Raw genomic sequence first — 26,732 nt, 5'->3', positions numbered from 1 at the left:
TATTGTTTGTGTATGTGTTAATATGCGTTATGTAATTGTTTTAAAAATGTGTTTAAATATGTATATAAGGTATATATTTAACCTTATATACATATTTAAACACATTTATTGTGTTTATAGTTGGTACATATGTTTATATTATGTTGTTTCCGTGTTTTCAAAGTGATTTGACTTGGTAAACATGTAGAGCAAGATTTGTCAACTTTGCCAGCCAACTGATGTACTTTTAACAGAGGGTTATACGGTAGTGTTTAGTGTCAAACTGTTACTGCTTAAGGTTTAGCTGTTTTCAAGCCTTTATTATTAATTATTCTAAAAATACATAATAATGTATTTTAATAACATTTTGTGTAATCTTGTTAGTTATGTTTTGTTATATATGAATGTTATCTTACTTAAGTTATATTATAGATACATATTATATTAACTTATGGTGTGTGCTATTGTTGTGTGTTGTTGCTGTGGTGTTTTTTTTGTTATCTTTTGAGTTAATAGACATTTGGCTTATCTTCAAGTTGGTGTCTATTGTTAAAAATGGTAAATAGGTAATTTTATTAAAAATCACTGCTTTTAATCATTCACTAAAAGCCAATACAAATTATTTTGCCATATATACAACTTTTTTTATCTTAATTTAATTTTTTGTCTTAAGCGCTGTTTACTACATGATTTTGCTATAAACATTTTGGAATCATGATGTTGAACCAACATAAATTATTTTGTAAAAGCTAACATGAAATAATATTTTACAACTACTACTCTGGTAAATCACAACAGCTTTTCTCTATAAGCTACATTGATTTTCATTTTTTGTATGTAATGTTTTTCTTATTTATTTACTTATCCGTTACATTTTTTATTTTAGATTTATCAGATAATATATTTATGTGGTATAGAAAAATAAAGTATTGTAAAATAAAGTATTTTTAAATAATTGTAAAGTTTTGTGAATTTTTTAAAAACGTTTTTTAATAATTTTTTTTGAAGAAATAATATTTAAGTTTGCATAAAAAGGCTTTACAACGTTGTTTTTTTTTTAAATTTTTCTTTGTTAGCAGTATTTTTATTATTAGAATTGCATTTTTTTATTAATTTTTATTATTATTATTTGCTAAGCTAATTTTTTTTCAAACATCTCCTAGTTGATATATATATATATATATATATATATATATATATATATATATATATATATATATATATATATATATATATATATATATATATTAAAGTCATAAGATTATTGTATAATTTATTTTAAATGACAGTCTGTTATATTTAAAAATTATTTGTGTGTGCTATTTAGAGTAGAAAAAAAATTATATAGGAAAGATCGCGATCTTCAGGATTCGTTTAAGATTTTTTGTTAATACTCTCAATTAAAAGTGAAGTTTAAATGGATAACATCAACTAAGTTAGTGAATTGATTAACAATTGAAAGAGAGATATAGTGAAATTTTAAAATTGAACGGATTGCTGTCAGGAAAAATTTTCATTGGACAAATAGCTTTTCAGGAAGATAATGGACCTAAAGCGCTATCAGAAGATCCAGATAAATTATTCTTGTGAAAAAGAAAAACTATAAAGAATTGCTACCTCGATCACTGGGCATAAAGGACATTGAGTTGTTATGAGATCACAAGATCTAACTATCCGTGTGAAGAGTTCAGAATTTCAATCTGATCTTTTTGAATTGCAATTGTCTGAGCAAGGTGAAGTAAGATTGCAATCGATCTTGAAAAATAAATGAAAGTAACGCCACGTTTCTTGAAAAACGATAATTTTTTTATTCAAGATGAAAGAAGGATAATATTAGCGAAAAATGGCTAATATTAGCGATTTGTTGCATAATTTTGTACTTTCAATTTCAGTTTAGAGCGCTTTCCATTGCTTTTGAGACTTGTGTTTTTATGCGATTGTCAATCAGCATAAAATTGTCTATCATAATCAATTACAAAATTGGGGGGGGGGGGGGGGAAGTTGAGTAGCGCCAATCTTTTTAACATGGTCAGTTTGCCCTTTGATTTCATCCCACAGTCCCCAAAACCTGCTGACAAGTTTTTCTGTGTATTATCTCATGGATAATCCTTTTTCATTTCTGGAATGCTGGGACAGCAATTTGTTGTTGTTGTTAAACTGCATTGTGTTTTCTAGTTGATACTACTGCTGTTTTTACTTACTACCAAAAGACATAATTAAATCTCAAAATATAATACAATTCTTTTAATGAGAATTGATAATTAAATTAGAAGTATAATGTAATGTTAAGTACAAAATGGTTTGGTGCAGTAAATTTTTGCATAACCAAAGGGAAGTAACACTGAAATCTAACATACATGCAAAAGTTCATCAAATGCAACTTCAGAGAAATCAATATTTGAAAAAAATTGATTTTCCTGATATTGTATTTGATGAACATTTTGATAAACAATTTGATGAAAAAGTTAAAAATTCATAAGCTTAATTTATATATATATATATATATATATATATATATATATATATATATATATATATATATATATATATATATCATATTTTTCTGTAGATTTAAAGCTTAATTTTTGCTGATTTTTTTGGTCCAATTGGCATAAGTCAGTGATGAATATTACTAATATTACAAAATATTTATCCCTAACCCTAACTTACACGTAGGAATTTTCAAACATTGATATTGCTGTCTCAAAAAGTTGGTCAAATTAACTTATGACCTTTCTACCCAGGACCAAAGATATATAAAGTGCACCCTTGAATATAGAAACCTTATATATGTTTAACTTATGTTTTAGTTATATATGTATGTTTTAGTTATATATAAATATATATCATATTATTGTTAACTGGAATCTATCCATATTTACAATGGTTGCAGCTGTAAGAACAGAAGATGTTATCAATCTTTTAAAAGGTACAGCAGTAAATTAAAAACTTTTTTTCTTTACAATAATAAATTTAATGCAATATTTAGGAAATGATCCATCTGTATTTCTTTTTTTCTTTTCTTTATTCTAATTTTATTTCAAGCAAGGAATAAGAAGTCTCACTCTGTAAATCTTTGAAATCAATTTTTTTTTTCATTTATTTTATTCTTTCTACTTAGCAACAAAAGATTTTTTAACAGTAACATTACTTGGTGAAACCTTATCCCCAAGTACTGATATGGAAAGAAAAGATATGGCTGATAAATTGGAAGAAATGATAAATAACTTATGCAAAATTAATTTGAATCTTCAGAGCACTACTCCTACCAAACCAAGTTCACAGCCATTAAATAGTTAGTCCAGTTTTGGTTTTTTAAAATTAATTTTTACTAAATTAGATTCAAAGTAGCTCTTAAATCTAATTTAGAAAATGAGTTTAGTCTTCACTTACAAATATGTTCTTTAACCTGTACTTGTTCAACCTTTAATTTTTTTTTTTTCTTTTGTTATACCAATTTATCTTTTATGCTATTGTTTTACTCCAGGAAAAGAAAATGTTCCTGCTGAAGAATCTCCTATTGAAGATTATGAAATTTTACCAGGTATATAATATCACTTAAAGCAAGTCTGAATAATCTGATATTTTAGTTTAATTCTGATATTGTATATTTTGATTAAAATTTTAAAATGATACTAATTCAGTATACAATCTCATAAATATTTAATACATTATATACAGAACCTAGGGTCATAAATATTAAACATATTAATTACAGCATGTAGGATCATAAACATTAAACAGGTTTTAATATAAAAACTGTTAAATTGATATTTAAGGCTTTTTGCTCATACATTTATAAATTTAGATGAAGTTTTGTTTGCATTGCCAATTTGGTGAAATTTACTTTGATCCAAACTGTAGCTAGATACAATGATACATTTAAGCATTAGTACCAGTTTAGATGAAATTTGTTTGCATTGGGACTAAAATGCTCGGAGAGTTTTATGTAAATTAAAATGCTGCCATATGTTTAGATTGTGCTTAGTTGTTACAAATGCATCTAAAAATTTAGATAAAATATCGCAAGAATCCCTATCTACTGAATTGCAGCAAAGCTCTGTGCTTTCATATGAAGAGCTGAAACGAAAAGTCAGTGAATACCAACACTTTCCAGTTTCAAAATTAAAGGAAGGATCGCTTGTTTCAGGTCAGCATAGATATTTTTACTTTAAAATTTTGAAATATTCTTGATATATGGAGAATGTTTTTTTTTTTTTTTTATGCAAATATAAATGTTGTTTCGGCAAAAAAACTCCCTTTATTGAAATTTCATGTAAGTAAAATTCTAATTTATTACATTTAATAACCCAATTGTTTCATTGTCTTTCTATTTAAGAGACTTAAATATTAGCATTAGTTTGATTATTTTTAGACAATATCTTTTTGTTAATTATAGCTATCTTTTGTGCAATTATCTTTGTGCTATTGCCTTGTGTGAGCTGGTTAATTTTAGTGATTGTCTTATGTGTACAAGATCATTAACAAATCATTCTAGACAATTACTCAAAATAACCATTTTGAGTAATTTTTAGCATGATCTGTTAATTTTGAGTGATTGTCTAGTGTGTGTTGGTTATTGTCATTTGTTTATCATCTTCATATCAACATTTGTATAATCTTATCACATTAGGTTATTTACTGAAGCATAAGAATCGTCGGTTCACGATTACATGGCACAAGCGATATTGTATCTTAAAGGAAGATTTCATATTTTACTTCAAATCAGAATCTGATTTTAAAGAACTTGGTGTTATTATACTGCCTGGATACTCCCTGGTTTTATCCACAAAAGAAAAAGAAAAAGGTCACATATTTATACTGGAGACAAAAGAAAAAGGAAGAGACTCATATACCGTATATAGATTACTTTTATTGTTTATTAGCATGTTATACAGTGAGATAGTATCTAAACAAAACATTTTATTATAAAAATTAAACTTTAGCAAGATATTTTAGAGAAAAGAAATAAGTTTTTAAAAACTTTTCTGATAATTCTGAAAGCAAATTTAATCAAAATTTCAGATTAAAAAAATAATTTTCTTTGCTCAAAACTTAATGAAATTCATTTCAAACTTTTCAAAATTTTTTTGACATTAAATAAGTATCTGATAAAACTTCATGAAATCAAAATTTCTCCAATTAATTTTTGCAGCTTTCTAGTACCAAGTTGGGCCACCATTTTCTTTAAAGACTTCCTGTGAGTCAATTTAGCATTGATTCAACTAAATTCTCTGGCATGGTCTGAGCTAATTTAGGGTTAAGCTTCTTTTGAGCAAGATCTTCAACTTTTCTTTCTCTTTGAGACATTGTGCACTAGCTTTTTGATCCAGAATAGCCCACAGGTGTTTGATTGGATTGAGATCTAGATTTTGAGCCAGCCTTTCAACTCAATGTGCTTCTTTATAAAAAAACTCTTGTTTTCATTGGAGTATGCTTGGGGTTGTTGCCATGTTGAAGATAAAATTTTATTCCATTCTCAGTTTTTCCCATTTTCAGGCCAGAGGATTTTCATTGACAATGTTGACATAATCCTCAGAGTCAATAATTTCATCAATAAACTCAAGATTTCTTGTTCTATTCCATATCATCTATCCCCATACCATAGCATTGCCTCCACCAAATTTCACTGTTTTTTGAATGCAACTGAGTTGAATGATTTGCCTTCCTTTCTCTATAATTTCTGAGCTCCATCAGGTTTTACAAGATTAATTTTTGTTTCAGTAATCCATAAAATTTTCTTCCAGAATGACAAAGCTTTTACACTTAAAATGTTTTTGAAAGAATTGCCTTCTTGCATGAAACTCTTGCTTTAAAGCCACTCTTTCAAGTTCTTTTTTTGGAAAGTTTGATGCTGATAAAATTGGTTTTTCTGCGCCATCTTGACAATTTGTTAATCAATTTTAGGTGTTGTTTTGCACTTACCTTCTAATCTTGGCTGATTTTTCACATCTTTTTTACTTTATCAAGTCGCTGATAGTTTCTAATGTCATTCCAGTTGCTTCTTGATCAATCTGAATGTTTTTACCTTAACAAGTCATTCACTAAGTTGTGCTGAGCTTTATCAATTACAAATAGCTTTAAAAAGTATCTGCCAATTATTAGCAGTTACTCATTATCTGATAACAAAATACCTTGAATTCCTTATTAAAAAGAAATTTTTTTTAATTATCACTCTGAAAACTTTGTTTATGTTTTCATACTTATCTTTCATCAAGATTTAAACACCCTTTTAGGCATCATTAAATTTTGAACAAATAAAGTTGATTAACTGAAATATTGACTAAATTACCTTTCTTAATAATCATAAAAGTTTTTATCAAATCTATTTGTCTTTTTTAAATGCCTTGCCAAGGTTTATTTTTTTGCAAAAATATTTTTGGCTCAGATATTTATCTCTCTAACTGTAGAATGTTTGAAGTTGCTAACAAAAGCATCATCACCATCATCATCATCATCATCATCATCATCATCATCATCATCATCATCATCATCATCATCATCATCATCATCATCATCATCATCATCATCATCATCAATCATCATCAATCATCATCAATCATCATCAATCATCATCATTAGTTACATTAGTATTAAATATATTTTTTATATCTATTTTTAACTTTTATTTGCTCATTTCATCACTATCCTTAAACTATATTTCATAATGATTAAGTTATAATACAAGATATAATAAGAAATATACTTTTATTTCATTATGATTTATAATAAGAAATATACTTTTATTTCATTATGATTTATAATAAGAAATATACTTTTATTTCATTATGATTTATAATAAGAAATATACTTTTATTTATATTAAGTTATAATACAAGATTTACATTAAATGGTTTGATATAAATCTTGTATTAAATCCAATGACTGTTTCATATAAACTTAAAATATTTGCCTGTTTAATAATCCAAAAACTTGGACAGTTAATAAAATATTTTTTGTTAGTTCCAAGCTGATAGTCGTGATGATTTTGAAAAATGGCGAAAACATATAGCATTTATAACTACCAAACCATATTCAAATGACCAATTAAAAGCTGTTCAGGAAGTAGCATCTGATAATGTAGACAAAGATGATGATACCAGCAGTGGCAGCAGTAAAGTTGATGATATCTGCTTCGGTGAAATATTTTTTTATGTAACTAGAAGAACTCAATTTTAAAAACCTTTATAAATATGACTGTTATAAATTGTCTACCATATTTAAATTGGACTTTCTTATTTTAAAAATAGTTACATATAACCTATATATGCTTTATGCAATTCTCATTCAGGTCAGGAAAATAAAGGATGTAATGTTGATGGTATGTAATTCTTTTTTTTAATATATTACTGCTGTTACTAATAAAAACTGTATGTTTAAATTATTACCTTTTTGTATTTTTTTTTATTTGGGTTGTAAGTTTATTATGCAGCCTTTAAATAGGTTTGTAAACTTTCATTTCTTGGACAGCTTAGAAAAACAGAAAAAATGTTATTTATATTTTCTTTTATCTTTTTTAGATACTTATGATGATTGTAATGAAAAAAATCCTCCTCAGGCAGTGCAACCAGGTATCTTTGAACTTTTGATTTAATTCCTTTTCCTTACTTTATATAGTATATATAAGCATTAGCATTTTGGAGGATTATGTTACACAGAATGGACAGGAATGCCTTCAAACAGTCAAACTGTTAGTACCCAAACCTTAGGTCTTCCAAAATATTTTCACGAGGTTGAAAAGACACCTTTATTTAGCAGACACAGATTGCTCAATAGACAGCAATTTTTTTTGCTTCCCTAGCTTGAGAAATGGATGGGTTATGTCTTTTTCTATAAGTTGAAAGCAATTTTCACAGTATTATTTAACAAAGTTTCAATCAATTATATGTAGGATACTATATGTTGGATTAGTTTTACTAGTTATGCATAGCATCACAGGTGGGAGAGTAACATCTTAAACCACTTATACTGTCATTTATAGAAATAAATTATTTACACTTTGATTTATTATATAAATCTCCCATTGGTCAAACGATATCACAAAAATATGAAAATGAGAAAAGCTATTAAAACTTGCAAAACTATGCAACTGTTGTATTAATTTTTAAAAAAATACTTTTTAAGATATTGGACTTTTTATCATAAACTTATGAGCTATTTATGTAGCCCAAGATTAAAAAAAAACTAATTAATAGATTAGTTACATTACTCATGATTTTACGCAGTTAAAGTTTTTATGAAATTATTTATACAATGTAATTCAAAAGAATTTAATAATTCATAAAAGGTATTTTTATCTCCCATTACTGTTCTGCTGATATTTTATACTGAAAAGTTATTTAGTGATTCATTAAAAATAATGCAAATGAAGTAATTTATATAAGTTTTCATTTTAATAGAAAACAGCAAGTTAATTAAAAAATTGTTAATAAAACAGTGATAAGCAAGAGAACTGAGCACTAATGAAACTAGAAAAGGCAGAGCATATGCTCTTTGGCACACCTCAAAAAAAAGGGTACACTGAGCAAGCAAATATTTTTCAAAAACTAATGATCTTAAACACATCAATATTTAAATATATAAGAATTAATTTAATTTTATTTGAAAAATTTGAACTATTTTGAGTTATTTTTAAATTTTGAATACTTTAAAAGGATTCTATTTCTTTAAGATTTTTATGATTCCCTGGACGATACCGTGAGAAATAGAGGTGAGGTTGCATTTAAAGTCGACACGCTTTTATTGTGTTTTTTAAATTTTTACTCTGATTATCTAGATTACTTTGAGATTTTGTTATTTGCTTCATTTATAAAATGAACGTTTTTTTCTAGAAGTTGATGTTGTTAAAAGGCAGCCTGAGACCATCGGTATGATAATCTTTCATCTTGTTAAAAGCATATTTCTTAATTAAATGTTCTTCCACATGAATGTTAGGTATTAGCTTACATATATCTAAAGATAATGAATCCTTTTTTCTCCCGTCAGTTTTTTACATAAAAGTTTATAAAAGTCTAAACTTTAAAGATAACTATAAAAAAAGCATAAAATATGAAGGTAAAAGCACAACAATATAAAATATGTCAAACAGATATAAAAGTCAAATGCTGTTGTGAAGATAAGAAATGATGTCGGTACAGAGGAGAGCGTGAAGAGGAGAAATAATAGTTTCTAAAAATTAAAATAACAAGTTATTTTAAAGGACTAATTCTCCTATCCGTGTTTTTTTTTTTTTTTTTGTCTATTCTGATAACTTCTTTTGTATTAAAAAAAAAAAATGCAAGTTTTTCAAAAAAGTCATGGCAATATGTATTATTAAGCAAAAATGAAAAGGTCAAACTTTTATTACAGACGGATTTTCAACTTTTGCAGAGTTACAAACAACATGCTTTGTACTTTTTTCAAAATTGCAAAGCATAATTTTTTCAAAACACTCAAAGCATAACAACAGGTTAAAAGACTCAGAGAAAATCTCTTGTATTGCACAAGCATTACGTCATTATTTTGCTTCACTTTTAGAGAAGCAATTCTCAATGAGCAAAGTTTGGATCGGTTTGTTCGATTGCCAAGCGGAATCTCCCCAAGATCTTTCTTTTAAACAAGGAGATATAATTTATATTTATGCTGAAATCGATATCAATTGGAGTATGGGATATTCAAAGGGTAGAACCGGTTTGGTTCCGAACAACCACTTAACCCAAGCTTTTAAATAATTATTACATTTTATTTAGTTTAAATGTTGATATTTTTGTTCTGTTTTTTTTTGTTTTTTTTTTTTAATATAATTAGTGTAAATTATCAACTATTAATATAAGTAGTGTATTTTTTTAAAAAATTTTTATACAATTTTCCTATTGTACGTACAATTTATTGATCCTTACCTTGTAACATCTTTATTTGTAATATTAATTATATTCATAACGACTACAACAGTAACAACAGTAATGATTAAAAAGTAAAGATTTTCAAAAAGCTTTTGTTGTGTTTTTATGTTTGGTATGCTTGTGCTTGGACCTCAGAAGACTTCAGGAGCTTTTTTTTTTTTTTTGCATACTTTTCTAAAATGAGGGATAGTTTTAAATTGTGGTCGTGACAAAATATTATACCAACAAATAAACATTACAAATTCGTTTTTTTTTTTTTAAGTAAAAATATAGCAAAAAAAAAAATACAACAGCAAAGTTCGTACATAGCTTACGAACTAAATGTTATAAGAATTAATAAATACTTTTGAAACGATCTCTAGGTATAAGCAAAAAATAAAAAATAAAGGCAAAAAAATTAGAATTAAAAAAACACAACAATCAAATCATATTTTTACAGACAAATTTTAATAACACCAAATTTTGGGTTCAATTAATGGACAAATCTATTTCGCCATGGTCAAGTGTTGATGCAATTGTTAAATTTTATATAGGTCATAAAGTAGGAGTACATTCCTTTTTAAGGTCTCCTCCACCTCCATCAAATACAATTTTCCGAAATAGTTCCATTCAATGTTGGGAATGTTTAAAATTCCTTGTTGTAATAAGAAATATACTTTTATTTATAATAAGTTATAATACAAGATTTACATTTATTAAATTGCCTCAGGAGGTTCACCAAAAATCGAATTTTGAATTCACAATAAGTCAGAGTGGTTGGCGCTAAACAGTTTTCACTAAAGTCGAGTATATTATAAGTTTACCATCTTTTATTAATTTATCATCATTTAAGATTAACTTTAAGGATTCTCTACAACTCTTCGGTGAGTTGTAGAGAATCCTCTGGAATGGGAGGCTCTACAGGAAATTCCACTGTTTTCTCTAAAGGAAATTCCATTTTTTTGCATAATCTTTATATATTCAATGTTTAACCCTTCACCCACACAATTTTACACACTATTATTTGTGGATTTCCACCACTCTGAGCTACTCTTATTATAATGGTCAAATTATGCCTTTTTCAGGCGGCCTTTACCTTCAGATTTAGTTAAACAAAAAGGTTTGTTGAGAATAAGGCTATATATAGCGCCTCCTCAAAATTCAGAAACATCTAATTGTCTCTCTAAGTATTAAGAACATAGCCAACCAAAGACAGTTGCTCATTTGTTCATTACGGTGATCTTTGTAACTCTCCTTAACTCTCCTTTCTGACCAGGTCATTATTAACTATGATATCAATCAAATGATAACATCATATGAATACTGCATGCAGGTGTATACATGTAAGAATTATTAAAAGTTTTCGTAACTATGTCATTGCAAAAAATTGTTATCTCACATGCGCTATTAAATACCACCCCCACCCCCACCCCCAACCCCCCCCCCCCCCCGTACATTTCACTTTCGTTGTCAACAGATTGTCGTTTAACGTCATGAGAGAGTTTAATTTGGTTAAGTTTAAATAACGGATTTAAAAAAGACTTACTGGTTTTTAATTTACATCACAAAAGTCGGGCAGCTTATGCTTGTAGTGTCTAGTGGCATTCTAAAGTGTAAATTGAGGCTAAAAAATGTATAAATGCATTATGATTGGCAAGGTTGAAGGAAAAGTTAGTTCTTATCAGAATCTCTAACCCAATTTATGTTATCTTTTGCCCTGACCAACACGCATTGCAGTACTAGCTCATGTTCATATGGTTTTTACCTTTTTTTTTTAATAGATTTTACTTTAACCACTTCGCTAATCTTGTGGTAAGGCAGCATGGCTAATTCATTGAGAGAGAGAAAAAAAAGCGAAAGATTCAAATGAGTAAGGTTATGTATAGTATTAGGTAAAAAAAAAAGTGAAAAAGCCTAAATTCTAAGCTTAGTTAAAAGTTTTGTATTAACTAATCATATAATTAGTAAAAACCTGGCACTTTGTTTTAAACTTAACTCAATTTAATTGTGTCATCCAAATTTTTTTTTCTATCTTTTTTTAACTGCAATTTTCTTTTTTTCCCAAATCATTGATAACATAAAATATAAACTTAGCCGTAAAAGTAAAGCTTAGCCGTAAAAGTGCATCAAATGCATTATTATTTCGGATTCAACTTTTTTAAACGAATTTCTAACATCTTATTATAATTGAGATGTTAGCATATGAAAGATAGATAATAATTGTTTATATCTATAAACCTATAAATTTTTAAAAATAGTTTTATTACTTTACAAAAAGCGTAGAATCTTATAAACTGAAAATGCTTTAGAAATAATGGTTTCTTGTTTTATTTAGCAAGACTTATGGTAACAAAAATGGTAGGATTTCGTAAACAAACTGTCGAGATGACAATATAAATAGTTACCGATTCCTTGTGGTTTGATTCCTTTTGTTTTCCTCAAAAAATACGTTTAACTCTAAAATCATTTAGATCTTTAGATCTAAAGGTTTTTAAAATTTTAAAGGATTTAGATCTTCATATCTAAAGATTTTTAGAAAAACGTATTTTTTGAGGAAAAAAATACGTTTTTCATAACAAAACATAATACGAAATTCATACGAAAACATAAATTTCATCAATAAATACGAATATATATATATATATATATATATATATATATATATATATATATATATATATATATATATATATATATATATATATATATATATATATATATATATATATTCATAATAGTAGTCATAATATAATATAATAGAGTCATAATATATCATTATATAGTATATGTTTTTTATAGCATGCAACTCTTACTATTTTATAGTTTTAGAATATAAAAAAAAACATGGTCTTTGCCATAGTCAAGGAAGGCGAGTATACAATGACTATATATGGGTTGGTAAGTAAAATACATACCTACATACATACATACGTACGTACATACGTACGTACGTACATACATACATACATAATACATACATACATACATACATACATACATACATACATACATACATACATACATACATACATACATACATACATACATACATACATGCATACATACATACATTTTTTAGCATTTTATAAAAAGTGTTTTAAATAATAGTTATTAAATTAAGAAAATATAGTTAGCGTTACACAACGTAGTTATATTTTGGTTGTGTGTGCATTGCAATGTTTGTTTTTAAGGTTTTTTTACTTTAATTTTCAGGAATGAACGAAGCATTTCATGCTATAAATTGAAAATTTGACAAGATTTATTTTAAAGTACAGCTTCTATGATAGAGTGATGCTAACTACATTTCCCAATTTGATAAATACTATTTAGAGGAATTTTTATAAAATATATAAAAAAGAAAAACAGTATTGTTTTAATTTCCCCCATTTGGCTAATTTTCATCGGCTTGATGGTACATATACACGTACATAAAAAAGATATATTTTCTCTAGATTAAACAGCAAAAGTTTAACGATGCTATACAAATTTTATCTCGGGAACTTGAAAAACATCCAAAGGTTTGAAGTTTTTAAATTGGCAATCTTGTTAAAAATGTTTTTAATACATGTATCTGTCTGTTAGTGAATTCTGATTGTTCAAAGTTATTGTGAATTAGATATATATTTATCTTGTTGCAAGTATATTATAGTTTATTTTTGACAATTATAAAGCGTTATGTAGCTTTAAGACATCTGTTTTTTTACCATCTCTTTTAGTTAAGTTGCTGTGTTTTTATGGCAATAAAAGTTAAAAAAACTGTTATTTTTCCTTTGAAATACATGGCCAGGAATATCTTAAATAAGAAAGGGGAGGAGGCAAAAGCTTTTCTTATACCTCTTGTCAGAGAAACACATCTTAGTTTGATTTTGATTTTTAGAATTTGCAATTATTGATAACAAAGCTTATAACAAGGATTTATTGGCTACAAAAAGACAATCAGAAAAAATTGAAAGAAAATTCTATTAATAATAAAGAAAAAAATAAAAAATGTATAAAATGTAAATACAATACTCAAAAACTAACAGCGCAATACAACGTTTTTTGTACTTTTAACAAAAAACCATAATTTTTAGCAAAAACATGTAGTGAGGTGGGGGTGAGGGGATGCCCCTGGGAACTGTTGACTGTTGTGGTGTTGCATGAGTATTTGAGATTTTTTTTTAGTCTCGTCCAGCTCTTTCTCTTCTTGGTTACTGTTATTATCAAATTCAAGATTTCCATAATGCTTCTGAATGGTAATTGTGTTATTATTTATCTATTACTTTCTCTAAAATTCCTTAAAGATTTACTTAACTATTGTTAAAAGTTTAATAAGAAGTTGTTCTAATAAATTTTATCTATGATATTATATAAAGTATTTATAGAAAATTCTAAAAAATTTATAGATATCTATACTCTTTATGTTAGTTTTGTTTCATTTTTAGCTATTCTGAATTAACAAAATCTTTTCCTGATGTAGATGAGTATAAATTATTTTATTCACAGGTGAAGTTTACAAAAAAACTGTTATTTTTAATTTTTTTATTGTAATTTTATGTCCTTTGTACCTCATTTTCTTTGTATGCTGTTTAGAAACATTTCAATTTAATACTTTTTTAAAACATTTTTTTAGTCGTTGTATAAAGCATTTGCTTTTCAAGATGCTATGAAAGCTACATATCAAGTTGAAAATCCAAATCTTGCAACAAATGTAAGATGTTAAAGCTGGTTTTATTTTTTGAGCAAGTTTAAAAAAAAAAATTCTATTTAAATTTTTTATTTTCCACACGGAAAAATTAAAGGAGAAATTATCATAGTTTAAGTCATAACAGCAGAAATGTATGGTTTATGGAAAATAAAAAAATATAAATGTTTTAATAATCAGACATAAATATCAGATTAGATTTAGCCTGGAGCTTTGTGAAATCTGAAAAATTAGGACAGTTCTGAGAGAATCTAAGAACATGAAATATTCTAACAAAGTGCTACAGTTATCAAGGATATTTTGTGTTTGAAAAAATTTTACTGATTAACTGGAAGAGACATGTTGCAAATTTTAAAAAAATAATAAACGTCTTTATATTTTAAGTTTGATAATGTTTTATATACTTGATATAAAAGTTGCCAATTTTTATGGTATTGAAGTAGTCAATACTTTTAAAAATCATTTTGTCTAATGACAAAAGAATGTTTGAATTGGCTCAGTTTTTTGGTTAATAATGTGCAAACAAGTTTTATCTGGTGGATTTAACAAAGGTTTTTTTGTGATTGCTATTTGGCTAGTTTATTCAAAATTTATTTGTTATACTAATCAAATAAGTTTGTTTTCTTCGATTTTTTTTATAGGTTAAAGAAAAACTCTTATTAACTAAATAAAAATAATAATAACTAGAATAACAACTATAAATTACTTTAAAAATTAAACCAGATGCATAAACATTATAGTCAAAGTTTTAAAGAATTCAATAAAATTTATAATTAAAAAAAAGTTAAAACTGTTAACAGTAAAATTATTTAAGATAAAATATATAGCAAATATATTGTTTGTCCCAACACTTAATAAGAACATTCTTAAAAATCAACTCTTTAATCTTATCCGGTAGTAATAATGCTTTAAGTAACAATTGATAACATTTCATCTATCAGGTAAAGTATTACTATATAATTACCAACTTATACTGATGACAGAAGAGAAAAACCATCGGGTATGATTTAATTATTTTTAACATTTTGGTCTTAGGTTTTAAAGCTGCAAGCAGCAATTAAATACAACGAAGATGATGTTCAAGGTGCTAAGGTATAAAAAAATTAGATTTTCAACCAAGTGATTTTAGATAATTGGTATTTCATAGAAAGAATTTAGTCTTCATACTTTATCTTTTTTTTTCTCATTCATTCAGAGTTTGGTTGATCAAATTCCTTCAGAAGATCCTGACACTGAAGTTAATCATGGTTGTATACTTTATAAGGTTATTAGTAGTCTTTATTAATATTTAAAAGTTATCTAAAAAACATTTATAAGAACATCTTCTGGTGGATGTATGAAGTTGTTTATTGTTGTTCATTGTTGTGTGCCATTAACTTGCAATATGGCTAGAGAGATCTTTAACTATGCTGCATCCAGGTTGTTTAGCATCATTTTACAACAACTTGTTGTATTGTTATGAATTTGAAAAAAAGTATTTTGAAAGTTCTACAGTTTAAATGTTAAGTATGATTAAGATATAGTTGTTGAATATGGCTGCCATACCACCTAAAACCTAAAAAATAAAAGATTTTTTAATGTATATTGTTTTCAATTATTTTTCCATTCAAAATCCAATAAAAAATGAATAATTGTTATTTAAATCTATAGGAAGAAAGGTATAAAGAAGCTTGTCATAAGTTTACTACTGCTATGAATATTCTAGGCTACCGTGCAGGTGCTAATTACGTGCTTTCTGTTACTTACTATATTTTTTTAACATTCTGTTGTAATATTGTTTTGTTCTAAAGTCTAAACAGTTCTAAAATTTGAATTTATATTTGTTAGGCAAGCTTTAAAACTTCATCTTTCCAAGTTCTGATTTTTCTGTTTGATTTAATATGTTTAACAAGTATTTGTGATGCTTTTAAACAATTTTTATTTTTGAATTGCAAATTGTTTATCTGGGGAAAGTTACAGTAAACAAAGCTCACATCATTTTTTGCATTAATCTTTAAGATTTCTAAAGTTAGTATTAGTTTAAAAGTAAGTTTAAATTTTATATGCCCTTTGAATTTTAGATTTATCATACAATATTGCGTTATGTCATTACAAGCAAAAGCACTTTGCACCAGCTTTGAAACATATTGCTGACATCATTGAGCGAGGAATCAAAGAGCATCCAGGTATGAAATCAATCTTTTGGTGATGGCAGTTTAAGAAGGAATATTAGTGTTGTTCTCATGGACATTAATAATATTTCCTACATACTTTATAAATAATTAAAAATTATTCTACTGATATTCACCTAAAATAATTGTTGAAAATGTCTAAAGTGCAAAGCTTTTTCTTATTCTCTATTTTGGGTTTTAAAAATTATTTTTTAATTATTTTAACTTTTGAAATTTATTTAACAATTGATATTTAATTGTTAACTAAACATGTCCTAAGTTTGTTTTAAGAGATAAAAAAAAAAAGTTTTTATTTCAGTATAAAAGTATATAATATAAATATAAATATAAAAATGTATAAAAGTAAGATTTTAAATATAGTTTGTAATCATTTGTCATGTTTTTAATTCTTGAAAGACTCTATTTAGTAAATATAGTTTGTAATAATTTTTTACTTAATAATTTCTTGTGATTTTGTAACAATTATTAACTTTAAACTTTTGGTTAATTTTTTTTTTCAATAAAAGTTGTGTGGTATAGGAACTAATAATTATTAAATTTCTCTTTAAATAAAAAGTTAATGCAAAGCATTTCTTAAGATTATTATTATTTTCATAATGAGTTTTTTTTAAAAAAAAAATTCTAAAGTGCAATTTTTTTGCTTAGAACTCAGTGTTGGAATGATGACAGAAGGAATTGAAGTAAGAAGTGTTGGCAATACAAAGGTTTGAATAATATACCTTTTTAAAACTATTTACTCACTTATACAATTAGTTTTATTTTACTTTATTTGACATATCTAGCCAATTTTTTGGCTTAAAAATGTCTAAACTAAATATTGCTAATTTATTTTTTTTATTTTTATTTCAATATTGCTTTACTGCAATTTTAAAAGGGTATTATGCTCATGTTATCTGTTTGAAGTAGCCAGTTTATGTGTGCATGAAAGAGATACCTTGTTTATTTGTTTTTAAATACAGAATCTTTGTCATTGAACTTTAATATAATCAGAATCTTATAGTTGTTATTGTCATCCTCTTACTATTTTGATTGTTACAGATGTTATTGATTTATGCCAACCATCATTTTTCAGCTTGTTTTTTTTTTTTAAAGTATTTCATTATAATTATTAAACATTTTCAGAAATGTTTAGTAATTATAATGAAACACTTAAACTTAAAAAAAAAAGTAGTAGAGTTTTTATATGGTTCTCTTATTTTTTTTAATGTAGATTTTACATGACACGGCTCTTATTGAAGCTTTTAACTTAAAAGCTGCAGTTGAATACCAGCTGAAAAATTGTAAGAAACTTTTTAGAAATACTGGTTTTTCTGTTTTATGTAAAAGGAGGAAATTGTGATTTGGAAGTGAAGGTGGAGGTGAAAATGAATTATAGTTGTAAATAACTGAGGCTAAAAATTAGTGAAAAATGATTCTAAATAAAAGTTTTTATAAAATTACAGATAGTGCTGCAAAAGAGGCTCTCACTGACATGCCGCCACGTTCAGATACAGAACTTGATCCAGTGTCGTTGCACAATCAAGCTTTGATGAACATTGAAGAAAAGCCTACTGAGGTTTTTTTTGTTTTTATTTAAGAATATTACAACTTTGATGCAACATTTATGTAGAATACAAGTATGCATTTAATTATATATAAAACTACATTTATGAATTTATAAATTATTTTATAGGGTTTTGAAAAGCTCCAGTTTTTACTTCAACAAAATCCTTTTCCACCAGGTGATTTTATTTATTCTTTCCAATTAGCATTTTAGTTATAAAATTAACTGTCTGTAAATTGACTTATCTGCTAGTTTAACCAAAATTACTTAGCACATAAATAATGAATAAATTTATTGTGGCAAATTTACTGTGAATATACTGTGGTGAAGCATTTAAAGAAAGTAATTATTGATATTGTTTAAGCATTGGGCAGTTATTTTACAAGTATTATTTTTAAAATATTATTAGAAGAATTAAGAAGTTGTTGACACAGACAATTATTTTACAAATTGTCCAATGCTTAAATAGCACCAATAAAATTTTATTGGTATTACTCAAGTTTAAAGTGAAAAATCTGACTTTCCAAAGCATAGTTTCCTCAATCCAAGTTTTTACCATCCAAATGGAATACTGTGCACCTATGTCTGATCTCTCTCTCTGTTGATTGCTCTGCATGTTCGCACTTGATAATACTGTGTTTACATTATTTCTCAGATTTGTTTTCTTGTTATTTTTCAATCAAAACTTTTTTTTAAAATTTCAATTTATTCTTATCAATACACCATTTTTATTTCAGCAACTTTTGGCAATCTTTTACTTTTGTATTGCAAATATCAAGTAAACATTTTTTGTTCTTATTTTACTCTTTTTTTTTTTTTTTTTTTTTTTTAAAAACTTGTGCATCATACTTTAAGTTAGTATCAGTAAAATGTTTTTACAAACTTGTGTATCATACTTTAAGTTAGTTTCAATAAAATGTTTTTTGTTGTTTTGTTGTCATGTTGTTTATCATGTTTGTTTTTTTTTAACTGTGTTTTACAAAATTTTGATAATTTGATTTGTTGTTTCTAGTACTACGATTTGGCTGCAGATGTTCTTGCTGAAAACTCCCATCTCACTTACAAGTATATGCAACCTGTGAGTAAAACAGCCGTCCTTTTTTTTTTTTTTTTATATTTTGTTGTTAGAAATGATACTCACTAAGAGAATATTTTTATTTGGGAAGTCCTATGAGTGTCTGAACCTTATATCTTTACATTTAAAACTAACTACCTTATATTATTACCAACTATAACCTAATTTAAGAGAGAGCTCAATGTCATTGAAGTTTTGTATGGTAAGTTATGAAGTTGACCATTCTATTCTTAAGTTTACATAATGACTAAATTAAAGTTTCTTTTTTTTTACAAAATATTTTTGCTAGAGTTTCTTTTGATAATTAGCCTGGTCAAGCTGAAATCCATACTATTTAACAAACTATCTGTACATGGGGGAAAAGAAAATATGGTCCGAAGCATGTGTTTTGATACAACTAATTCTAATATGAATGATGCAGGAGTCTGCATCAATTTAGAGCACCAAGGGCCATTTTTCTTTGTTTTTCTGTTTAAAGTTTTTCTGACAATCTGAAGTTCAGAAAATCTCACAATTTTTTTTTATTCTGTTTTAGTTGAGAAATTAAATTATTGTTAAAATATAATTTTGATTTTTTAATTCAATTTTAACTTTTTGAAATTATTCTTTCTTAAAGTATTTGTTTGATTTCTTGGATGCCACTATAACGCAACAAAGTTCTCCTGAGGAGGTATTTCTTTTCAGCACTGATATACTGTATTTTTTTCTTTTGAAAAGCAAAACTAACAACACTGCCATTACAGTATGTTTTAGCTAAATGCATTTTTGAAATTCTCCTTGTACTCTATACTTTCAGGCATTTCGAAAGTTTGATGAAATTGCAGTTCAGCATACTGATACTTTAAGAAAGTTGACAAAACAGGTTCTATATAAATATCTGTTTGGTTTCTTTTTTGGTTTGCTCTAACTTACAAGTTAGTGAAAGGATTATTGTACAATATTTGATTTTTAACTTAACATTTACTGGTTAGGTGCAAGAATCACGTCAAAATCACAATGATGAAGCTGTTAAAAAAGCTGTTAATGATTATGATGAAGCATTGGAGAGGTGGATAGCAGTTTAGTGTTTAACAGTACCACTAAAGAATATAAAAATATCTGTTAAAACTGTTAACATTACTTTTCTTGTTTTAGATATATTCCTGTGCTGATGGCACAAGCAAAAATATATTGGGATAGAGAAAATTACCAGGCTGTAGAAAAGGTTGTTAAATTATACTTTAAAAAAAAAGTCAACTTTTGTCAGTAAAGGCATGATTTTTGTTATTCTACTCTAGATCTTTCGTAAATCAGTTGAGTTTTGCAATGAGCATGAAGTTTGGAAATTAAATGTTGCACATGTTCTGTTTATGCAGGTTTATTCTTTTGATTAAAAACAATCTTTAAGTAAAATAATTGATTATAAGTTAAAATTCTATTGAAATTTATTGTCAAAGATTATTTAAAAGAGTATTTTGAGCTTGTTAATTTTGAAAGCTAATTTCGGTATTAATCATAAGTGGTTAAAAAAGAGATGTTTTATCAACATGTCTTCAATTGTAAATATGGTTACATTTATTTGTCCAATTTTTATCAATAAACATAATTGACATTTTAATCAAAGAAAACTTTGCTATAGAGGGTGAGTTATTCAATGGGAGAAACTGTGCACAACAATTTTGGTCCCTTAATCCATGTGACATGTTAAATATAGAAATTGTTCTTCTTTTTGAGATTTGCTTCAGTTTTTTAAGGCATTTTTAATCAACATTATTTTGCTCATCAAATATGTTTTTGGTTAAATTCAAAAATGAATTGGCTTTTTGTTTAGGATTTTATTTTGTCTAGGAGAATAAATACAAAGAAGCGATTGGGTTTTATGAGCCTGTTGTTAAGAAACATTATGAAAATGTATGATGAGCTTTTATTGTTTTTTCTTACATTTCTTATTTGAAGTAGACAGCAACTCAAAGTTTATAAATTTTTTCTATATGTGAATAAGTTATTTTTATATTTCATATTTTGGTTTTTAACTTTTCTTGTAGCTTTTAAATGTCAGTGCCATTGTTCTTGCCAATCTATGTGTTTCATATATCATGACAAGTGCCAATGATGAGGTTAACTCGTGATTTGCTTTTTAATTGTGAAATATCTACAATTTTGTTTGCTTTCAAGCCAAATTCTTTAGTCTATACTTAACACTCTGCCTTAAAATAGTTTTTTTCTTAGGCTGAAGAAATGATGCGAAAGATTGAGAAAGAGGAGGTTTGTTTTATTATTTTTTTTTTTACATAGCTTATTAGCTATATTTTTTATCTCTTTACCTATTTATTTTATGCTAAAATTTTAAATTAGTATGGTTAAGCTATATATATACTATAGTTTGTTGTGTTATGTATGTATACATGTGTGTTTGTCTATTAAACTTTTACATTTGATTTCTTGCTTACCAACCCATATAAAGCGTGTACACGAAATAAATGTGAAAGTAGAAAAACAACTAAAAAAAGTATTCCTCAATTTTTATTTCGAACCAAGTAATAATTTTAATACAATAATATAAGAAGATCAAACATTAAAAAAAAAATTAATTATTCCTCTGGGAATCTAATAAAATTTCGAGCTTTTGCTTTAGTGGTACCCATAAGCTTGCGCACAGAATAAGAATCAAAACTGTTTGATGCTTTTTTAAATGATATTTTAATATCTTTAATGTTTCTGCAAAGCTTTTTTGTTTTTTTCATTTTTCTTTTAATAATAGCCCAGTACTTTTCAATAACTCTCAATTCTGGGCAGTTTTGAGGATTTTCTGTTTTAGGCACAAATTTCACATTATTCTTTTTATACCATTCTATAGCTAGTCTACAATAATGAATTGATGCTAAATCAGGCCAGAACACAGGTCTGTTATTGTGTGATTTAATGAGAGGTAAAAGGCGTTTTTGTAAACATTCTTAACATATATTTGACCAGAAAGTGTGGACTGAGAAATATAAGGTGCTGATTTTTTGCCACAACTGCAAATAGCTTGCCAAATCAAAGCTTTTTTAGCGAACTTGTCATGTTTTGTGTATTTAAATTTCTTATCTGCTTTTCCTCTATATTTGGCAATATAATAAACAGCACCAGGAATTTGTTGATGATCGTACTTGATATAAGTTTCATCATCTTCAATAAAACAGAAATTTTTAGAAATAAAATTGTCATACAACTTTCTGCCGCGGGTTCTTGCACTTTTTTGTTGGGTTTCAGAACAGTTGGGCACTTTTTGTGCTTTGAAAGAATGAAAACCATGTTTGTTTCTAACTTTTGCAACAAAACTATGAGAAAATCCATATATTTTTGCGCGTTCCCTGAGTGAAAGGCTTGGGTTATTCTTAAAACTGTTAACCAGTTTTCTAACTAGTTTTATATCTTTAAAAACTTCCTTTCTTCCACCACCAGATTTGCGTTAGATCAATTTTGTTTGAGAAAAATGTTGAATAACACGACTAACGGTGTATGGATGTATTTGCAATGATTTTGCTATCGAATTGTAGCTACTATTAGGATTTTGTAAATATTTGTGCATAATTTTTTCTCTTACGTCTTCTTCTTTTGTCATTTTTAAAACTAATTTTAAGTTAAATCCAAAAACTAACATATTTTTTTGTAACCACAACACGTTGTAAACAAAATACAAAACAATTAAAAAGATTTTAATACAACCACTGAAAAAAAATGGCGTGCTTATTCTTTCACATTTATTTCGTGTACATGCTTTACAGTCATTGTATACTCGCTTCCTTAACTATGGCAAAGACCATGTTATTTGTTTAAATTTTAAAACTGTAAAATAGTAAGAGTTGTATGCTATAAAAAACATACCATAGAATAATATATTTTGACTCCATATTATATATAAATATATACATTACATACATACATACATACATACATACATACATACATACATACATACATACACACACACACACACACACATACATACATACATACATACATACATACATACATACATACATACATACATACATACATACATACATACATACATACATACATACATACATACATACATACATACATACATACATACATATATACATACATACATGGACAAAAACATGTTTTGGTAATGTTAAGCAAACACAGTTTATTGGAAACTATTCATAATGTCACCATGACAGTTGGTTTACAAAATATTATTTTTGTTACCATAATTCTTGCTAAGTAAAACAAGAAACCGTGACTTTCATTTTATAAGATTCTGTACTTTTTGTAAAATAATAAAACTGTTTTAAAAAATTCATAGATTTATAAATTTAAGTAATTTTTATCTATCTTCCATATACTAACATAATGTAACACTGTAGTTTTCTTGTTTACTTAAAAATCTGCAGACAATCTGAAGAGTGTTTAAAAATATAATGAAAAATAAAAAACCTTTAATCAAGTCAAACAGTCCACTTTTTACACCTAAAGTTATTTTTGAAAAAAAGTCAGGCAAAATCTATTCTAAAGTTCATAGAATAGAATTATAATATGTAACTAAGCATAACTATCATTAATTTTATTTCAAAACTAGATTAAACAATATAAAGTTAGTGATTTTTTGGTAACAAGCGATAAGAATCTGTTGATTTTTGCAAATATGATGAAGAATTCTACTAAAATGATTCTATAGCACTTATCTTCGTATGCAAGGTTTATATCAAGTTCACCACCATATTTTTTTGTCTTATGTTTTTTTTTTTATTATTTTTGAGCACATCTAAACTCTTTATAGATCTGTCATGAAAAATCACCTAAAAGTAGTATTATTTTTGCCGCTTTTTAACTTTATGGTTATCAAGAATTCTTTAACAGCTAAAAAGTTTCATCTTATATTTGAAATCGAATTACTAATATCTTTTATTCATGATTTCAACGACCTTGAAAACATTTGCTAATCATTTTCTGAGGATTATATTCATTTTCTGAGGATTATATTAAATATCTAGTGCACTTCAACAATTGCTTATAGTGATCTGAAATGTTTTTTTTAGGAAAATGTTTCTTATGATGATCCTGATAAAAAAATCTATCACTTGTGTATTGTAAATTTGGTTATAGGGTAAGTAATTTAGTTCAAAGGAAGTCTGCATTTTCGGATTTTAAATTCTATACTACTTATGATATACTTTGCAGTTTATCTAGCATGCAAATTTCCTCTTTATATATTATATTTATATAGGCTGCATTAACTTTCTAATCAATTTTTTAGTGATGATATTTTGTTCTTATTGTTTATAAGATTTTCTATGCGTAATCTCTAGAACACGCAAGAGATATCCTCTTATTTATAAGGTTATACTTTCTTATGTCTCTTATCTAGAACACTTTACTGTTCGAAAGGCAACTATGAGTTTGGTGTGTCAAGAATAATTAAAAGTCTGGAGCCTTACAGCAAAAAGGTTAACTTGGAAAAATATTTTGCAAAAAGTCATTCTCAGCTTAAATTGTTAGAATTTCTCACACCAAAAAAGAAACTCAGCTTAAATCATCTTGTCAAATGGAATTTTTAACTAAGAAATAAATGTTCTCACCATTTTTGTAAAAGAAAAGAATTTTTTTTTGGTGTTAATATTTATTATCAAATCTTCTCGTAAATAGCTTGGCTCTAACACGTGGGTTTTCTTTTGTTTTTTATATATATAGCTTGGTACCGACACGTGGTATTACGCCAAAAGATGTTTTTTGTCGCTGATTGAGAATATGGTGAGTATAAATCTATCATTCCAGGTTCAGGGCCATTAGAGCTGGGGGAGGGGAGGTCAAATTTAGTAAACCCTTTGCAACGGTAAAGTTTTAAGAAAAAATGTAGCTTCTCGTACACTGCTGTTTCGTACACTACATTTAAAGATCCTTTTTTTGTTATAAATATTTGCATACTTAACATATTTACATGCTTAGCTAAAAGTACAAACAGCAAAGCCCCTAGTGTATTCATCAAGTAAAAGTTGTTTTTTGTTTTTGAGGCAAAACAAATGATTATGTTACGTGACAGTATAAAGCAAGATATATTGCAATTTCTTGAGCACTGTGAAAGTAAGTAAATTTTTCATTTTCTAATTAAAATTTGTGAATTTAAGAAAACTAAGTTAGTCTATTCATAATAACTGTGAATAGTGTTTACAGTTGTCGGTCCGAATGCAAAAAATCGGACTTGAACTTTTTTCAAGACACTGACCTGTTGTTTTTTTTTTTTTTTGACGGTTTTTTTTTACTGTTCTAAAAAACAAGTCTGAATTGTTTTCAAGACAGGTCCGATACCCATATTGAAAACGAACTTTAAATTGAAATATGGATTAGAATTTCTTTTTCAATTTTTGCATTTACGTTTTTAAAAAAAGCTTGTTTTATGGGAAATGTTTAATACTGCAAAATTTCCGTTACAGCTTACGGCCGTGATGTACCAACTGTTATTGAGCAACCGCTTGAGCAAGAACCTAAGCATGTAGGGAAAAATACAGTTACTTACGAAGCGAGATTGCTGAAACACCTTTTCTTACAGCTTACTTAGACTCTCGATCAAAATAATCTTTTAAAAAAATAGCAATTGATAAGTTATTGGAAAATAAATTGAAATTACGAGATTACATTCACCCCAAAATCTATGTAAGGAACTCTGCACATTACTTTCTGTCTCTAATTCGAATAAAATGAATGTAATAAAGAGATAAGTATTGTTTATTACAGTTCCTAGGTTTCGAAGAATTAGAAGATCGGAATGTGCTAGAAACAATCTAACGAAAAATTTGAAAATATTGTAAATATTTATACTTTTTAAATTCCTGCAAATAAAGATTTTTAATTTTTTTTTTTAAAAAGATCCTATTTGTAATTATATTGAACAACTCCGAAAAAATTACTTTTAGTGAATGTTTCCTATTTTTCATTTTTCTATTTTTTTTATTGAGCAAAAAAGAATTTTAATTTACGGAGCGTTTTGTAGCACATTGAGCTTCACTCCAAAAGTTATTAATAGTTAAGAGTAAAACGATCAATACTTAAGTTATTATTTGGAGTCTTGCAAGGATCAGCTTTGTTTATTTATATATATATATATATATATATATATATATATATATATATATATATATATATATATATATATATATATATATATATATATATATATATATATATATATATATATATATATGTATATATCTGTGTGTGTGTGTGTGCTCTGCGCGTGTAATAAAAAAATGCTGAATTTCATGATAAAATCCCTGACTTATCGAAAAGTGTCCATAAATTAACCCCTGTATGTATGTATGTATGTATGTATGTATGTATGTATGTATGTATGTATTATATGTATGTGTGTGTATGTGTGCATATCTGTTAGGGTGTTATGTATAGGTTTTTTTATTTTTCAGAAAATGTTGTTTGT

At 26.5% G+C, this 26,732-nt stretch overlaps 2 protein-coding genes across 3 annotated transcripts; both read left to right on the top strand.

Annotated features, from left to right (window-relative positions):
- The first annotated feature begins 2,618 nt into the window (after window positions 1–2,618).
- On the top strand, window positions 2,619–9,949 carry LOC149878106 (src kinase-associated phosphoprotein 2-like). The gene is made up of 11 exons (XM_090072922.1): window positions 2,619–2,908; window positions 3,101–3,274; window positions 3,467–3,523; window positions 3,995–4,129; window positions 4,613–4,836; window positions 6,943–7,117; window positions 7,271–7,300; window positions 7,500–7,550; window positions 8,651–8,689; window positions 8,811–8,846; window positions 9,496–9,949. Exons 1-11 carry the CDS (start codon window positions 2,863–2,865, stop codon window positions 9,687–9,689), a joined length of 1,161 nt encoding a protein of 386 aa, XP_089929048.1. The 5' UTR covers window positions 2,619–2,862; the 3' UTR covers window positions 9,690–9,949.
- A 2,711-nt stretch (window positions 9,950–12,660) lies between these two features.
- On the top strand, window positions 12,661–26,215 carry LOC145192757 (intraflagellar transport protein 70A-like). Of its 2 annotated transcripts, none has more exons than XM_090072849.1 (28): window positions 12,661–12,737; window positions 13,292–13,357; window positions 14,004–14,074; window positions 14,264–14,324; window positions 14,452–14,529; window positions 15,559–15,615; window positions 15,719–15,787; window positions 16,174–16,240; window positions 16,584–16,688; window positions 17,340–17,398; window positions 17,905–17,974; window positions 18,137–18,249; window positions 18,367–18,415; window positions 18,975–19,015; window positions 19,250–19,315; window positions 19,929–19,982; window positions 20,109–20,174; window positions 20,284–20,360; window positions 20,447–20,516; window positions 20,590–20,667; window positions 21,143–21,202; window positions 21,337–21,408; window positions 21,521–21,556; window positions 24,340–24,407; window positions 24,669–24,747; window positions 24,992–25,051; window positions 25,312–25,381; window positions 25,732–26,215. In XM_090072849.1, exons 1-28 carry the CDS (start codon window positions 12,684–12,686, stop codon window positions 25,854–25,856), a joined length of 1,941 nt encoding a protein of 646 aa, XP_089928975.1. In that variant the 5' UTR covers window positions 12,661–12,683; the 3' UTR covers window positions 25,857–26,215. The 2 variants fall into 2 exon arrangements, with proteins under 2 accessions (XP_089928975.1, XP_089928974.1); XM_090072848.1 differs by having other exon boundaries at window positions 21,140–21,202.
- The last annotated feature ends 517 nt before the right edge of the window (window positions 26,216–26,732 follow it).

Source organism: Hydra viridissima, unplaced genomic scaffold (genome assembly GCF_058129835.1).
Source record: "Hydra viridissima isolate aposymbiotic clone 2 unplaced genomic scaffold, HvirCarnegie_v1 scaffold_15, whole genome shotgun sequence".
In the NCBI taxonomy this organism is placed as follows: domain Eukaryota; kingdom Metazoa; phylum Cnidaria; class Hydrozoa; order Anthoathecata; family Hydridae; genus Hydra; species Hydra viridissima.
The sequence above is the reverse complement of the archived record's forward strand: the minus strand, read 5'-3'. Positions and strand labels throughout refer to the sequence as shown.

What these genes read in the sequence shown, in the direction of transcription:
- LOC149878106 (XM_090072922.1), top strand. Translation starts at nt 2,863, where the DNA reads ATGGTTGCAGCTGTAAGAACAGAAGATGTTATCAATCTTTTAAAAG. An exon ending in AAGTTCACAGCCATTAAATA is followed by an intron (nt 3,275 to 3,466) that starts GTTAGTCCAGTT and finishes GTTTTACTCCAG; the next exon opens with GAAAAGAAAATGTTCCTGCT. An exon ending in AAGGCAGCCTGAGACCATCG is followed by an intron (nt 8,847 to 9,495) that starts GTATGATAATCT and finishes CTTCACTTTTAG; the next exon opens with AGAAGCAATTCTCAATGAGC.
- LOC145192757 (XM_090072848.1), top strand. Translation starts at nt 12,684, where the DNA reads ATGGTCTTTGCCATAGTCAAGGAAGGCGAGTATACAATGACTATATAT. An exon ending in ATGGTTGTATACTTTATAAG is followed by an intron (nt 15,788 to 16,173) that starts GTTATTAGTAGT and finishes TTAAATCTATAG; the next exon opens with GAAGAAAGGTATAAAGAAGC. An exon ending in TTTTGTATTGCAAATATCAA is followed by an intron (nt 19,016 to 19,249) that starts GTAAACATTTTT and finishes TGTTGTTTCTAG; the next exon opens with TACTACGATTTGGCTGCAGA.